Source organism: Ochlerotatus camptorhynchus, unplaced genomic scaffold (genome assembly GCF_037179485.1).
Source record: "Ochlerotatus camptorhynchus isolate MF236.1 unplaced genomic scaffold, CSIRO-AGI_Acam_v1.1 ptg000328l, whole genome shotgun sequence".
NCBI classification, from domain to species: Eukaryota; Metazoa; Arthropoda; class Insecta; order Diptera; family Culicidae; genus Ochlerotatus; species Ochlerotatus camptorhynchus.
Window position 1 is genome coordinate 3509871 of NW_027040816.1, and position 12736 is coordinate 3522606.

Sequence of the window (12736 nt, forward strand, 5' to 3'; positions counted from 1 at the left end):
ACTTCCTTAGTCGTTAATCGAGACCAAAACAGTAGGCCGCGCTTAAACTGACGTGTGAATTTTTAACAATAAGGACATAATAGCTACGGCCCACACCTTGGAAATGAGTATCTATGAACGAAGTTAAGGTGATTCCCCGTGGCGTCCTTTTTCGTGTTACACTTCGCAATTTCACATATAAAAATAATAAGGTTTCTGTGAATGCACGTAGCTGAAACTACTACTTGTTCTTTGCTGCAGAGAAGCAAGCAATGTCTGAAATTTGCAGGTGTATAAACCTTGTAGATCTTGAGTAGTGTGCTCTTGAAATTGCGAGGTGTGATGGAAAAATGGACTCTACAAGGAAACACCTTAAAGTCGTTTCATTGAGTGTTACTTGGTGCTTCAAATTACTGGAACATAGGGAAATTAGTTCGTCATTATTGGGCATACGAAGTACGAGAAGTTGTCGTCATAGAGAGGTAAGTTCGTTACGTAGTTTCATTGAAATAATTCGTTTTTGAGTACATATAATAATACATAAATAACCTCGTAAATAACCCTTCTTGACAACCCCTCCTTTATAATCTTTTCTAAAATAATACGAATTCCGTAAGAAAACCAAATAAAACAATAAAAAACTAATCTTATCAATTCAATAAAGGAATAATAGGAATAGTTTATCTAAAATAATTAAAATTCGGATGCAGAGGGGTTGACAAAATTTTTAACATTACTGTAAATCATATATTTTAAAACATTATATCAGGCATAACATTTGATAACGGCACAAAAGCATTTGTAAACAAACTTTCTAAGGCCCTTTACACGCGAACCAAAGTACGCCCACGCAAACCAACAACATCATCAGATAGAGGCAACTATCACCTTTCCGAAAGTGGTATTGGTTTGCGTGGGCGTACTTTGGTTCGCGTGTAAAGGGCCTTAGAAAGTTTGTTTACAAATGCTATTGTGCCGTTATCAAATGTTATGCCTGATATTATATAGGGGAGAACAGTACATAACGCACCCCCGGGGTAAGACGCACTTTTTCATTTTATTTTGAGTTTTTCTTGGAATTTTAAATCCAATTCTAGGATTTATCATGCAGGATTTTAAGTTCAGATGCTATGCTAGAAGTGCTGCTTGATAAGACAACAAAAAAGTTACCTAAAAGCCATGAAAAACACAAATGAAAGTCAGCTGGTGCGTTCTGCCCAGGGGATGCGTTGTATACCATTCTCCCCTACTGGGTTGGAGGCAGCCTAAGGCGATCAAAGGATTTGTTAACTGAACGAGGGTTCGTGGATTTGCCAGTCCCTTGTCACGTGTTTACAGATGGCCATCTGGTCGTTTTGTCCTCCAAAGGTCTTCAATGAAGCTGATTCACCCTGCTGCAACAAACCATCAGGCAGAACTTTACAACCGGTAAAGTATCTGTAGACATTGGTAATCCTTGCACTGATGGTGGGTTGCATTCACATCACATCACTTCCTAAGTCGTTAATCTAGAGATTTCTAAGCCTACACCTTTTTCGCAATTATACTCTATTTCCAATCCTTACTGCACCCGGGGCCACCGGAACATCCGAGATATTTTTTAAATCTTTATTTAAGAGATTTACATCCGGGATAGGTCATGGGCCACATATATTATAATTATGCGTTACCAGAGATTTTTATGCCTCAGCAGAAAAATCCCACCGACCTCGGCTGGGATTGAACCCAGACCCATTGGGGTGTTAGAAAGCAGTCACGCTTACTACTACATCACCGGCGCCGGCTTAAATCCAAGCTTAAAATTAATCTAATTGTCGCGCGTCCATCAAACCGAATCGCGCGTGCGACGTCAAAATTAACATTTGTAACATAGAAAGTTCAGTCAACAATCAATACGAAACTAACGATTTTAAATTGGCTCACTACTTGACTAGCCTATTGGTCCCAAGCAAATCGATTAACGTACCCCATTCCAGTCAAAATTCTAGTACCACACTAAGTTTGTTTTGATTCGCTATGAAAGTTTGACAGATAAAATGAGGGGTTATTGGATTTTCCTATGTTTCGAGGGGTGATTCGACTAGCTTGGGACCAAAGATAGTACCAGAGCTGAGCCAAAAAGTTGAGCACGTTTCTTCGGGACCTACTTGTCTTAGAGTTACCTCTATGGTTCAGTGATGCCAGCGAGAAATGTCGTTTTGATTTTCAGTCGTAGGCACAATTCATAATCAGTTTTTTTAAACTTGTTTTTTTTTTGTAGTCTCGTAGCTCAAAGACACGAGCAGAACAGAACCAATAGTTTAAACATATGATTTGTAAACCGAAAATATGTGATTGCCATTGAATTAATCGAAACAAATGAGAATGGAACGAGGATAAGGACTAAAAAAAGAATGGTTTTGAAGCGAGTAAGAGCGTACTTATTACAGTATCCCCCCGCTAATCCGTCAAATTTGATAATCTAACTGTCAAGTCCATACAAATAAATGTTGCCAATGAAAAAAAAATCTATAAGAAACCGTAACGTCGGATTAAGGAGAGCCGGAGTTGGGAGTTGGAAACTCTAAGACCAGAAGGTCCCGAAGAAACGTGCTCAAATTTTTTGGCTCTGCTCTGGTAGTCTCTTCGGTCCCAAGCTAATCGATGCACCCCTCGAAACATAGGAAAATCCACGAACCCCTTATTTTATCTGTCAAACTTTCATAGCGAATCAAAACAAACATAGTGTAGTAGTAGAATTTCGACTAGAATGGGGCACGTTAATCGATTTACTTGGGAGCAATAGGCTAGTCAAGTAGTGAGCCAATTTGAAATAGTTAGTTTCCACCGGTTAGAGATACGGTAAACGCAGCTAGTACTGCAGTATGTTCAATTTGAGGTACTAGCTTAAAATAATACAGTGGAGAACTTTGTACGTCTTTTGAAGGCCTTAAATGCATTTAAGCTAAATATGTAATATAGAGGAAATGGATGTAATTTTTGTATTCCCGCACTTCTACAGGGTGGCCGATGTCCGCCTAAGCGGAACAGTATCGCGGGATACAATAAAACGGTGATATTGGAACCGGAATGTTAAAACACGTTGTTAACGTAATAAAAGTAAACAAGGACTAGCCTGCATATTAGTCGCCGTTAAATCCGGAGAGTCTGCTGAACTCGACGAACTAGATCTAGGTGTCACTTGAGGCATCGGTACATCCGGGAGAGACGGTGAGCCAACTGGAGCAGTAGACCTAGGTAGATTCCAGCTGTCTAGCAGGACATCAAGCGGTAGCTTCCTTTGGTGAGCTGGATCACTGCCTGCAGATACCCCACGATCACGCAATTGATTCACGTGCGATCTTGTCAGCCGTCGGTCGTTTACCCATACAGAGTACATCACTCGACCAATCTTTTCGCAAATGACCCCTGGTTCCCAACTCCACTTGTTGTTACTGTATATTTTGGCATAGACCAGGTCGTGAGGTGCAAAGCTTCTTCTTGGTGAGCCCTCTGCTTGCTGCGTTGGAGGTGGGTGTACTGGAGGTCGAAGAAGATCAAGGCTTGTACGGATGCGACGCCCAAACATGGCTTCTGCTGGAGACAGGCCGTCCGTGACCTGGCGGTTTGGTGTAGATCGATACGTCAGCAGAAAAATATCCAACGCTTCTTCCATGGTCTTCCTCCCCGCTTGGATTTTCCGCAACGTCCGCTTAAATGTATCCACAAACCGTTTTGCCTGCCCATTAGATTGTGGGTGGAACTGTGCGGTAGTTATATGCTGGATGCCGCTGGTCGCACAAAACTGTTGAAACTCGGCGAGCGTCTCTGGAATCCCCAAGCGAAAAAACAGGTTGCGACGAATACCGATTGTGGCTACTGAACTGATGCGACGAGTTACAATCACCTCTGATCATTTGGAGTAGGCGTCGATGACCAGTAAAAAATAGTTTCCATCAATCGGTCCGGCAAAATCAATATGGACGCGCTGCCACGGTCCACCAGGCGTTGGCCACAGAACAGGTGCTGCGTGTGGAGGAGATTTCGCTGCTAATGCACACTTGTTTAAGCAGCTCATCTAGCGGAAAACGTAGAGTCCGGATGTTCGGCACAAACTTCCCGTAGAAATTTACAGCGCCCAAAAACGAACGCACTCCGCTGACATCCGTAGGTACAGGTAGCTGCTTGATAGCCTCAACTTTCGCTGGATCAGGCCTCAACCCATGGCGATCGAGCAGATGGCCTAGGTAACGAATTTGCTCTTTGCCAAAGGAGCACTTGCTGAGACGAATGGTGAATCCATAATAATTGATTCTATCAAGCACGGTACGAAAGTTTCTCATATGGTCTACTGCATCGATACCACCAACTACTACGTCGTCAAGATACCCACTGGTACGAACAAGGCCAGCGAGCATCGTATCGATCACTTGCTGGAATGCTCTTGGCACCGCCTTCACTCCAGGTGGAAGATGATTATATCTATACAGGCCTCGATGAGTGTTAATCGTAAGCATCTCGCGTGAGCCTTCATCCATTTCCATTTGCAGGAATGCATCAGTCAAATCGATCTGGCTGAAAACGGTGCAGTTAGCCAGACTAGCAAAGATATCCTGTGGTAAAGGGAGTGGGTACAGATGAGGCTGTAACGAGTCATTTAACCCCGTTGAATAGTCACCACATATCCGAATCGACTCGCTTGACTTGCGGACCACCACAATTGGAGCGGCCCACTCCGCGAAGTCTACTGGCGTGATGATCTGTTCCTGCTCCAGTCGGTCTAGTTCATCATCCACAGCCCGCTGCATCGCGTAAGCGACCGGGTGTTTCGACCGGAACACGGGAGATTTTCCTGACTTCAGCTCCAACTTGATCTTCATCTTCGTACAGATGCCCAACTTGTCGGAGAAAACCGCTGGAAACTCCGCCTTGAGTGTCTCCACATAGGATGTTTTACTACCGATCTGGCAGCAAATCGCATTGAAGGGTACCGACCACAGTCCAAACACTTCCATCATATCGGACCCGAGGAGTTGAAGTTGCTCTCGAGAAACTCGCACTGTACCCTCCGATTTCATACCGTTGATCATCATCTCGCAAGAAAATTCGCCTTCGATGTTCAAAATCTTTCCAGCAGCTGTCTTTACGACGATCGTTGGCGCACACAAGAATGGCTTCCGATTATGCGCCACGTTCCCATTGAAACGTTGGTAATGTCAGACCCTGTGTCTAGTTGCAGGCGAACCGACGAATCGTTGATATCCACTGGTACATACTTCCTGCACTTCGTTGCACTACAGACGTTCACCGTCACCACCTTTGCAGCGGCGTTTCCTTTTCGTCGATCGGACCTCCTGAACTTCGCTTTCCCAGCACTGTGGCAGTAACCCTCCTTATGGCCGAACGTACCACAATCACTGCATTTGTGGTTCTTAAACGAACGATCCCTGGCATAGTGATTAGCACCACAGAGCCAACAAGCTGATTTGGGCCCACTCACGTTGCTTCTGGAATCAAAGCCGTCCTTCGAGCTCTGCTTCGGCTGACGTGCTGGGAACCTTCCAGGATGCTGTCTGGATTTCAGCGCTTTTACACAGCCAGTCTGATCCTCGATCATTGCTGCGTCGTGCCTCAAATTCAGCAAGCGCTGGCACTCCTCCGACAACTGCTCCAACGTCAAATCACACTTCTCTTCGATACGCGTCAAAAGCCTGGTTCGAACTTCCGCATCCCGCTCCGACTTAAGCCCGCAGACGAAAACCAGACATTTAAACTGTTCTTCCGACAGCTTCGTAAGTTCGAACTCCACGCACGACTTATTTATCCGGCAAGCGTACGTGACATAGTCCTCTCCAGGCTGCTTCGAGATCTGTAGGCAGCGATACCTGCGGCTGATGACTGACTCGGGTGCCCCGAACAATGAGGTTAGCTTCGACACCGTCTCCTCAAATGACAAATCTTTCGGTGTTTTAGGTAAAATAAAGCTTACATACCTCTCGTGTTAAGACATTCCTATCTTACGAATCAGTAAGCGTACTTTCGCCTCCTAGATCAGACACAAACCAATTCATAACTTTTGCATGCCGGTGCATGACTTTGCTAAATATTTCCCGCGAACACGGAGCCAGATGTCAGTAGTGTGCTTTGGTCAGAAATTCATGTCGGTTTGTCGGTGGCCTAACTGCCCACAGTTCAGTGAACCAATTTTCCGAAATTATCACAATACAGTGAACGTTAGATATGATAGTTGATTAATAGTATATATAATTTATCATTTGAATATGTGCTTTTTCCAAACATTTATTTGGAAGGCTCAATCACGTTAGCTGTACGGAACCGAGTATGAATATATGTTTAATGTGTAAATTCTTGGAATGGAACATCTGAAAATATCGTAACTTTTCGGAAAACAAGATGTTTATTGCAACACTGAACAGAACAGAAGAACATATGTAAGCAGAGCCATATGGCCAGGGACAGGTAGGGGTAAACACATCCAAGTGTTACCTGTCATAATTTTTGGTTTATTACATCTACTTTCCGTACTTGCATACTATCCAAAATTCTGCACAATTATCAGGAGCAGCAATACCAGTTTCGAAGACATTTGAAATTTTGTGAAGAAATTTCACACTTCACATCCCATATTTTGTAAAGATGATTGTCTATTAGTACCGACAACAGACATAATACTCACAATCACATTCTTCGCAAATGAGGTTTTAGTTGGGAATGTCCTCGCATTTGTCATGGTGGCTCCACTGAAGCGTTAAGTAATCCACTACATTTCGAACTTATCAGTGATGCCAATTCTTTTTCAGGTCAATTTAGTAGATGTCAGCTCTTAAGAATGATAAGGGGACGTAGGCATCCCACTGGAGACATATACAGTAATGACCCGATTTTGTCAGCCCCCTTTTAAAAAATCTTTTCTAATGCTCTACGAAACCCATTCGCTTTTCAGAGGTCTTATTGCACCAAATAATACCATAAAAACCCATCTTGAAGATGCATGAGAATGATTTGGAATTACGATTTTATGAAATTATTTAATGATAAAGGTCTGATGGGCGGTGGGGCCGGCCAAATCGGGTCAATACTTTACCATATACTAATCTGACGAATACAGAAAAAAAGTTGTTGGATATTGCACCCAAACAGTGGTTATCCAGCATTTTACGATCGCTTATGGCCGCCACAATCTGACTGAGTTTTTGGTAGGGAACATATGATTTGACGTTTGGGTTGTGTCGTTTGACGTGTAAACGTTCAAATTTGAACGTTTACACGTCAAACAACACAAGCCAAACTTCAAATCTTATGTTCCCTACCAGAAACTCAGTCAGATTGTGGCGGCCATAAGCGATCGTAAAATACTGGATACCGCTTGTTGTGAAATATTACGCTGTACGATGTACACAGAATTTGTGAACAAATCATTTTAATGAGTGTAATATTGTATCCACTTTTAGTAAATTCTACGGATCCATATTTCTGCAAAATTCAATCAATTTTATAGATCTACGGAAAATTTCTTCTTCGTCTTCTTTCCTTTATTTAACGTCGGTCTCTGTTCCATAATTTCCGGACATTGATTGCCATCCATTGAAGGCAATCGAATGTGCAGGAAGGCAGCTTCCACACCTGCGTAGGATATCGCACCCATTCAACACACATGGGCCGGGACAAACGGCTTTACTTCCCTACGTGACCAGAGATTTTCAAGCCTCAGAAAAATCCCACCGACCTCGGCTGGGATTGAATCCAGACCCATTGGGGTGAGAAAGCAGTCACGCTTACCACTACACCACCGGCGCCAGCTACGGGAAATTTCGAAGAATCGACATCACGGACTTCCATCTGTTTTGTTTTTATTCAACACAGCTGACGCGTTGACAGAACGAGTGATCATTAGTGAAAAAAAAAAATAAATGAACGAGGGATGCTCCGGTTGCAAAACGATACTTGGGAATGTGCATGATAGAAGGTGCTAGCAACAATCAATACGAAACTAACGATTTTAAATTGGCTCACTACTTGACTAGCCTATTGGTCCCAAGCAAACGATTGACGTACCCCATTCTAGTCGAAATTCTAGTACTACGCAATGTTTGTTTTGATTCGCTATGAAAGTTTGACAGATAAAATGAGGGGTTATTGGTTTTTCTTATGTTTCGAGGGGTGAATCGATTAGCTTGGGACCGAAGAGAGTACCAGAGCTGAGCCAAAAAGTTGAGCACGTTATTTCGGGACCTTCTAGTCTAAGAGTTACCTCTATGGTGCTAGTGTGCATGCCAAATACGTTTGACGATATTTTTTGAAGAACTTTCTTCTATGAGTTATGTATGTTTATCTGTGCTATTAGTATACTCCTAGACTGAGCAAAATTTTATCCTCAATTCGAGAAGTTTTTTTTTTTGAAAATCCCGGAAAATTCAACTCACTTTTGACAAAAACCACTTTTGACAAAATTAAGTCGACTCGACTCAATTTTGAGCCTCGTCTGATTGTCCGTGCAGTCGCGCGTCAAAGGGGTAAATTGATTTTCTTTCAAGAATTTATATTTTACCATTTGCGTAGTTTTTAACAGTTATATAATTATCACAGCATTTAAACACAACACAAACAAATGTAAGTCATTTGTACTTCAACCCGATGCTCATAATTTTCTCGTCTAGATGAATGTCATTTGATCGACCAACGTCGTGATTCTTATATTGACTGAAATCGAAACAAGATATTAATATTCACCAGATACAAAGAAATGTGTTTTCAGCTACTTACGAAAAACTGCTATAGGCAGGTTCAGGTTCATACAACCAGTTCTTGTAGACAAACAGAGCCAAAAGCCCAGCGAAGATGTACCCAAGTTTGATAAAACCCCAGCCATAGGCGAGCGACGACCACCATAGGGGAACTGAAAATTGAAATTCGAATTATCTTCTGCTTGTAAAATCCAGTAAGTCGTAACAGTTAGGCTCACTTACAGACTCCTTCTCCGGTGTGAATCGCCGTGTTAGCTGGTCCGACAGCATCGGAAGTGTTCAACGATAGCAGCAATATCAAAGTCAGTGTTAGCAAACTAAACGTGTTCATCGTGATGCTGGTTATTCGTTGAGTGTTTCTGCCAAACTGCTCGAACAACCATCGTCCATTGTTGCTTCCTCCCGTGGTGGTGAATCAAAAATGTAACACCAATTAACACCTTCCCTCGGTTAACCGACTCCCAATTGCAATGGCTCAACATTTCACGTATTTCTTTAGGAGATTGCAATCAGTCCGCATTGGAACCGTCGTCCTCTAGGATAATCGAGCGATAGGTAAAGATGAGAATCATTTTCATCACCATTCTGGCGATTTTCATAATAAGCAGTGAGAAAACAGTTTTCGCAGTGAACGACCGCGGGACTCCATCGGATCGATCGTTTTCCATTGGAAGTGTGGAACCCCGTGATGATTGGAGCGATTGGTACAACCGAATTGGTAGGTGTTTGAAACCTATATTTGCCGTAGATAAATGTTATGGGAAAATGTGTGTTCTTAACCTAATTTAAGGATTTCCCCAGCAATTTTTCGGAGCGCATGTGGCTTGGTTCAGCTTGGGGTTGTACTTCATGTTGGCGTTTTTGAAAGTTTATCTTATTTGGGGTATTTGGGCAACGGCGGAGAAGAAGCCAGCAGCGGTGCCAGCCCAATACGGTGCTACTGGATATGGAAAAGATAATATTTACTACAGGTACGACTGTCTTACTGGATCTATTGATATCTACTAAAGTGCATTTAAGTAACTATATTTTCTCTTTTTTTATAGCTATTCCCCTTGGCAGACTTATGGATAATTAATAAAAATGAAATGGCAAACTAATTCAGTTTCTGTGATAAACATCCGTTTACGTATAATGGAAAACATAAACACAGTTGTGTTATTGTTTTGATCCGAAAAATTCCTAGTTATAACCAGGGCGTCACAATATCAGCTTCAATCGACAAAACCGCTGTGACGAAGAGACTGCTAGTTTTCTTTTTCTGTTGAAGTCGAACAGCTTCGCACCATTCTAGAACCTCAGTCGGCGTCTACAAACAAATTTTCAATCGCGTGTCTCTCTTTCTCCCGTCGCTTCATTGGTCTTTCTCTCAAGCTTAGGCGAAGCGGACGAGTGAAAGAGCGCTCGACTTTGATAGTTTCGTCGAGGTTTCATGACGTATATGATGTAAAATCAAAATATATATTTAAAACATTTCGCACGTGAAACCACTTGAAGATTACACGTAATTTGTCTAATTTATCTTCCATCTCCATATTTATCTGAAAAAAAGTAACGAAAACGGGACATAAAGCATATTAAACAAATTGAAAAAGCGGTGATAGATTGTCGGTGAAAGGGATTGAAAGCCATAAGGAGGTTTCGTTTCACCTCGATAATCGACGTTACATTCATTGAATGTGAAGAGCAAAGCAACGACGAGCCTTTCGTTATAAGCGTGCTTCTTATTCATTTTCGTTTCATGATTATAGTCTAGCTAGGCGTTATAGAAATGATGCGTTCTACACGTTGTATGAAAGAAACCAAACTCGAGCTCATTTTAAAGTTTCGAACGCTTTAACACTCCGAACACCGATGCCTCCGGTAAAATGTGTAACGGCAAAATAGCAAGGTTTGAAAAATTATTGCTCAGCAATTTATCGATAGATTTTACATCTATTGATACCAAATGAATCTTTAAAGTATGTAGTTCCAAATGGCGCCAACAGATTTGTAATTGGTCAATAAATGGCTTTACTTTGATTTGTCAAAGATTGCAAATTTGCCGTTACACATTTTAGTGGAGGCATCGTGTTCGGAGTGTTAATAAGATATGTAAGGTGAAAATAGGTTCGTCGCAGGTTGGTTGGTGTAAGGTGAAAATAGGCGATGATCACCTGAATATATGGTATGACGGAACATTGATAATGTTTAAATAAAGCACAAGTAAATACTTGCAGAAATTAGTTAAGATGTCATATTGAAAAATGTGTTAATTGAATGTTGCATTGAAATACTTTAAATCGTGTTAAATTTCAATGCTCCCTCATTTCACATTGCTAATAATGTATATCTAGCGTTCAGAATGGTAATACCCTAGCTGCGATGGTTGATTTTCTTCATCGATTTTCTCTTTTGTTAATATTAGTAATATTAAGTAATATTTCCCGGTGCGTTTTATGTTGCTTTTGATAGCCTGTTACAGCACTGTATTGGACAAATTTCAGCCTCCTCGTAGACTTTCTTATCTCCTTAGGGGCTGTTCATAAACTACGTAGACAGTTTTTTGGGATTATTGACCCCCCCCCCTCCCCCTGCGTAGACAATTGTCCATACAATTTTTTTTGTATGGACAATTGTTGATGCGAAGACGAGTGTCATGATATTTTGCATCACTGGACGTCGATTTTAGTCACTCAATTTCTTTAAACGGTTGATACAAAATGCATTAAATACAAAAAAGTACTCAGCTGTAAGCATTATTTAAAAGAGTCCTTTTATTTTCTTTAAACAAATATATAAATGGCTTCGACGTATTTTTTTATAATGCTCATCGACTGAAACGCTTCTAAATATATAAAAAAAAAAACATGATTCAGATTGCACAGTTTGGAAAGTTTTAGAATTTTAAATAATTTTGAAATTTTGATAAATATTACAAAAACTACAGCTGGGTGCTTCTTGCTCAACAATATTTTTCAATTATCCGGAACCGGGAGGGATCATCATGGCACCCGACTGAAGCGATTTGGATGGGGAGAGTGGGAGAGTGGGATTGCCAACTCCCTGTTGCTAACATTTTGTGGATTAAGAGTGGGCTCTTCTCTCCTCGCCTATTGGGATATTCTTCTACACGGTGGCTTGATTTCGGTTTTGGATGTATGAACTTACTTCTGAAAGGAGATTCTCTGTCACTCCCATGGATTTCGCGTAAGTGTCTCTGTTTACGGGTCTGCCCACAGGAGTATGATGAGTACTAATCTAATCTAATCTAACACCAACACAGCCAGTTCTTGAAAGCATCCTGGAAAATGATATATATACCTACATCATTTTTCTTATCTATTTGATATATGTTTCATATCAAAGATGCGTCACACATATCAAAACGGCCAGGCCTATTGTGCAGCATTTGAGGGGCAAGATGATTCAGAATCCAATAAATGGATAAAAGACAAGGGGCTAGACAGCTTTACTCTGAGTTGCTTTTTTGCAGCGAGCAACTCGTGAGTAACTCACTGTACCTTAAAATATATTCGACGTTCATCGATGTTTTTGTCTGGTTACTCCTTGGCTTACTCCGTTTATCCCTTTCATATATTAGACGTAAGTCTTGTTTGTAAACAAAATAGAATTGTTCGACTATTGAAACGATGTGAATTCCAGATTTTGTTCAGAAAATGGCTGGATACTGGATACTGGAAAAGCTTCGAAAGGGGGCACATTGGCGTGGATTTTCATCTGCTTCTCAGAGCCGATTGGCTGCTGTTGCTGCTGTTATTGTATTGGAAGTGCTTTTTGATCGTATTCCTCCGTTTCAAAATGTTGAATGTGAATTAACTGTAGGTAGGTGGACATATGCGATTTGTTCTCGTACACTGAGATTATTAATCAAACGAACTTCATAGAAATATCGTATGATTTTTTGCGACAAGATTTTATGTTGAATTTCATACGACCGAACTGTCAGTTTTTTATCAATCAGCCATCGTATGATTTTTCATGCATATAACTATGAATCTCAATATAAACGA

General features: G+C 41.3%; 2 protein-coding genes across 2 annotated transcripts in view; one reads left to right on the plus strand and one right to left on the minus strand.

The window, feature by feature from the left end:
* Positions 1–12736, plus strand: part of LOC135708141 (BOS complex subunit NOMO1) — a 546399-nt gene that overhangs the window by 27155 nt on the left and 506508 nt on the right. The gene's annotated exons all lie outside the window — the stretch shown is intronic.
* On the minus strand, positions 5102–9054 carry LOC135708238 (uncharacterized). Its single transcript, XM_065230235.1, has 2 exons — positions 8946–9054; positions 5102–5916 (listed from the first exon to the last, which is right to left on the minus strand). Exons 1-2 carry the CDS (start codon positions 9052–9054, stop codon positions 5102–5104), a joined length of 924 nt encoding a protein of 307 aa, XP_065086307.1.

What these genes read in the sequence shown, in the direction of transcription:
- LOC135708238 (XM_065230235.1), bottom strand. Translation starts at nt 9,054, where the DNA reads ATGAACACGTTTAGTTTGCTAACACTGACTTTGATATTGCTGCTATCG. An exon ending in TCACACCGGAGAAGGAGTCT is followed by an intron (nt 5,917 to 8,945) that starts GTAAGTGAGCCT and finishes AAACACCGAAAG; the next exon opens with ATTTGTCATTTGAGGAGACG.